General features: G+C 47.6%; 1 protein-coding gene across 1 annotated transcript in view; it reads left to right on the plus strand.

Annotated features, from left to right (window-relative positions):
* The window catches only part of DTYMK (deoxythymidylate kinase), a 16,692-nt gene that overhangs the window by 262 nt on the left and 11,848 nt on the right, over positions 1-4,582 (plus strand). Inside the window, exons 2-5 of the mRNA XM_019513299.1 lie at positions 3-135; positions 1,219-1,327; positions 1,963-2,053; positions 3,355-3,552. Of these exons, the coding sequence (XP_019368844.1) occupies positions 6-135; positions 1,219-1,327; positions 1,963-2,053; positions 3,355-3,552 (528 nt within the window). The 5' untranslated portion in view covers positions 3-5. The remainder of the gene's footprint in view (positions 1-2; positions 136-1,218; positions 1,328-1,962; positions 2,054-3,354; positions 3,553-4,582) is intronic.

The following is a 4,582-nucleotide window of genomic DNA, read 5'->3' on the forward strand; positions in this document are numbered from 1 at the left end:
TAGGCATGGCGGCGCGGCGGGGCGCACTCATCGTGCTGGAGGGCGTGGACCGCTCAGGGAAGAGCACGCAGAGCCGCCGGCTGGTGGAGGCGCTGCGCAAGGCCGGGCACCGCGCCGAGCTGCTGCGCTTCCCGGGTAAGAGACAGCCCGCGCCGGTCTGCTCCGGGCTCAGCGGGGTCAACTTTTGCCTCGCGGGCGGTGGGGAAAGAAAGCGGCCTGGCACTGCCCGGGCCGTCGCAACGGCGCAGGAGCGAGCAGGCCCCGGACGGAGCGGGAAGATGACGCTTCTTCGGGCCTCCGGTCCTGAGAACTGACCGTGCGGGTGCGCAGGGCCTCCCGCGCTCCCCGGGGGTTATTTCCGCCCCGGAGCTGAGCAGTCTTCTGAGTGAAACGTGTCCCCCACCTGGATTCCCGTGTTTAGCCAGCGGTAGGCCCATGCCTCCCGTTACCTGTGCTGTGCAATTCGTTGGTCGGTCACGCAACACACTTTACGAGCTACATGTGCAAAGTAATTAATCGTGTGATAAAGATGACCGTCCAGCTAGCGAAAGAGCCAACCCGGTCTAAAGGAAGCACTTGAAGATGTGTGACTGCTCTCTAACCGGTTCCTGTCCAGGTGTAAGAACAGCTGGCAGGGTTGTGACATAGGAGCTGGGTTAAAAGCAGCGAGTGGACAGGTGAATTGCAGGCGAAAGGGTAGCCCCATGAGTGGGACTTGTAAGAGCATCAAAAAAGAGAGAGGGTTGTTAACACCGGTGGGATGAAGAGTTTAGAAAGGCCCAGGTAGATTATAATGAGCCGTGAAGTCACTTGACTCTGTCACTGCTCCCTCAATAGAAGTGCTGCTGCTGTGGGCAGGCAGGTGTTTTTAAACTGTGAGAGTAATAGGAATCAAAGCAAGGTGCAACTGCACCACTGTACCCCCCTCCCCAGCCCTGTTCCCCTTCTGGTCAGTCTCTGTTCCCTGTGGTTTTTGCCTCCAAGGTTAGGCTCTGTTTTACACTGTGACTCTGGCACTTCTCGGCTTCTCGTACGTAAGGGGTGGTGAAAAAATGCATGTTGATGGGCATTTTCTGAGCAACAGAATGTACTGGGGGATGCAGCTGGTACCCATCCTGGGTTAAAAAGCATTTGCATTTGATTCACAGAATGTGTATGGGAGTGACTCGTATTGCATTGTGTGGTTACCATGTGCTTTCTTGCCCTTCTATGTTGCAGAGAGGACAACCGAAATCGGGCAGTTAATTAGTTCTTATTTGGAAAAGAAGAACAATTTGGAGGACCACACAGTGCATCTGCTTTTCTCTGCCAACCGCTGGGAACACGTGTAAAGATAACTCTTGTCTAATTATGCTAGGAAAGGGCACAGCTTTGGAAGGGCTCCATAACACAGTGGGTTAATGTGTTATTTGCTTAACCTCTTGAAGCCTGAATATGAAGCTTTGTTCAGCTGTAGGTACATGTGAACATGGTAGAGTCAGTCTCCTATCATTTCCTTATGCATGTATCACAAAGGCCTCTAGCAGTTTGGTCAGGTTGGAATTCTCTAATGAAGAGAGGGCTGGAGCAAAGTTGTCCATTTTGGGAAGAATCTAAGTGGTCTGTTTTGCCCAAGAGAAGTCAAATTCTCAGCCTGTAACAAAGGGCATGATGGAAGAAGTATGGCATGCATCATCCTCATCAGCAGCATTGTTGCTGGAGGGATTCACAACCATTCTGACTTAAAAGGCAGTGACACTGAGGTAGGGATAGAGTTTCAGTTTTGAGAGAGGATATGGATGTTGGGAGCATATAAACAAAAAGGCACATTGTCAGTGAGCTGATAAACTACTGTAACCCCAACATAGTCCATCTGTAGCAAAAGGGAAAGAGTGACTTGATGCTCCTATGTTAGGTGAAGTTTCTTCATTTTAGCATAAATGCAAGAGAGTGACTCTTTTCTCTTCTTTTTGTTGTGTCCAGGCCATTGATTAAAGAGAAATTAAAACAAGGTGTCACTCTAGTGGTGGACAGATATGCCTTTTCTGGGGTGGCCTTCACAAGTGCCAAAGAGGTAAGTGAACAGAAAGCAAACAGTTTCTTCCTCTGTGTGATGGCATTCACAACCGTGCAGGGGGTTGAAATTGTTTTGTGCAGCCTTGGCTACCCCTATGGAGACAGGCAGTTTGAAGCCCAGAAGTTTGTGTCACTTGGACTGAACAAAGTCATGGACTGAATCCTGCTTCTTCAATTTAGCTATCCAAATGAACCCTGCTGTCTCCCCACCAAAGAATGAATAGTGTGACGAATAACTTGTGAGATAATGCAGATTTAGCCTAGACCTATAAAAATAGATGTCCAAGGCTGTACAGGTGCAGCCCATATGAGTGCTTTTTAAAGTACCAAGAGCCATTGGGCTCCCATTGGAATTGTTACAAATACAGCGTTATATGAAACTGGGAATACACTGAATCTTAATGGACATGGTTAATAGAGTTCATGAAACATCAACAGTTTTGACTGAGTCAGTCCAGTGGTCTTGACTCTTGGAAACTAATATGGCCTCTTGTTTGACTAGTGGGTTTGTTCATTTTGAACCTCCACCTTCCCTAGTGGAGAAACTGGAGGCAACTTTAGAACTTGACTGTAGCCCTTGGGTTGTCAAGGAGGTTTATAGAAAGTTTTATATTTGTAAACACAGCACAAAAAATTGGAGGTGTTTGCAGGTTTGGGGAGTTGGGCTTTCAGCTCATCTTCAGATTGGCTGAAGGTAATTCCTTGGCCCTTTGCATTCACTGATGCTCTCTGCTAGGGTGTAGAAATATAGGGTGTCTATAGACATGTAGTGAAGCTGCTCTGACATGTTCCCCCACCACTCCCAGAGCATGTCTATAAACATCCATAGATTTGGTAAACTGGGAAAATGGTTTCACCCAGAAACAGCCATCAGTTGGTTGGAGCTGCCTGGGTCTGTTTAGTGTTCATTCAGTGATTTGAAAATGTGACTTAGCATTTCACTGTTGATGACTGCATCTCTAGAGAGGTAGTTAGCAGTGTTAATCTGAAGTCGGGCAGAAGGCAGGATAGAGACTTTACTTCACTAAGAGTTCCAGGTGCACAGCACCTCTAAGGAAGGATATAAGAATCTGTACATGTATTTTCTAGTGTGTATACTGGGCCAGATTCTCAGATGTAAGGCTGCAAAGAGGCTTTTGAGTCAGAAGACTTCTGACACCAGTGGGGATATCTTTCCTGCATCTCTGCAGCAGCTACTTGTTCTACCCTGGGTTTCTTGTTGGTCTGCTTTACTCCTTATTGCTCTCGTTTGTTTGTTTCCTGCACCTTCCATTTATTTCTCCCTCTGGCTTTGGACAGAACTTTTCCCTGGACTGGTGCAAACAGTCTGATGTTGGGCTTCCAAAGCCAGATTTGATCCTGTTTCTTCAGCTGAGCATGTCGGAAGCAGCAAAACGTGGGGGCTTTGGAAATGAGCGTTATGAGAACAGTTCCTTCCAGGAGAAGGTACTACAGCGCTTCTACAACCTCATGAAGGATGAGACTCTAAACTGGAAGGTGAGGGGAAGAGGGATCTCCTGGGAGAGTGCTAGACAGGCCAGTGAACAAGGGCCTTAGCCAGGGGTGGTCCAGACCCCTTCTGGGCCTGCACCAGGCTGCTGTATATAAATCCTGCTCCCTAGGTCTGTGATCTTGAGCTTTCCCGAGTCTGAGTGGAGCCCAAGCTGTAGGATTCTGGGCATGCTTTGGGATGTGTATTCTCTTACTAACACCCCTTCTTGAAAACAGGCCTTGTGGTCCAACTGCATGAGTTCTGAAAATAGTGCCACCTTTCCCAGACTCCTCTATTGCTTTGAGCACAGCTTTTTCCAGAGCCCCAACCATGCCAGTTTCAAACACCTTTTTAGGAATGTGCGAGAGCTTAAAGCAGGTGGATTTGCACAGAGGTTTCTACAAAAATTACCTTTTACTCTGTGCAGCAGGACAGATACAAATCTAGATGAAAACAAGTCCCTTTGCACTTTTCCCCTGCCTTCAACCTTGGCTGGTCCTGCACTCGGAAAGTCCTTGCAGAAGTTAGCTCCTTTGTTCCTCTCCCTTTTCCTCAGGCTGCCTTTGTCTGACCCACCTAGTCTCATATGCTCCTCTGGGGAAAATCCACAGCCCCAAACCCATCTTCCCTACTGGTTACCTGGAATAACTGGGCTCTTCCAGCTCATAACCACCCACCTCAGCCCACCCATTGCCCTGCCAGAACTCAGTTACTAGATGTTAATCACATTGTCTGTATGCCCTGTGTACTTCCTTTCATACTGAGGCTACAGGTACGTGACAGACCATGATTCATTTACAACCTGTTGAATTGATAAATTCTATGTAGGTTACCAAAATCTTCACATAGAAACATTTAACCTTTTAGAGTCTACATTAGGGAAGATAGCCCTGTAGTATAAACTATTTTCTAATCTCTCTGGTGTTGGGCAAAAATGCTGAAAAATAGAAGAGTCAGTGAACAGGGGGGTGCCATTTGATGTTCTGATGTAGGTCACAACACAGGTAACAGCTTCCCATGTGGATGACTGGAACA

The sequence above is a fragment of the Gavialis gangeticus genome, unplaced genomic scaffold (assembly GCF_001723915.1).
Source record: "Gavialis gangeticus isolate Ggan-Ray unplaced genomic scaffold, GavGan_comp1, whole genome shotgun sequence".
NCBI classification, from domain to species: Eukaryota; Metazoa; Chordata; order Crocodylia; family Gavialidae; genus Gavialis; species Gavialis gangeticus.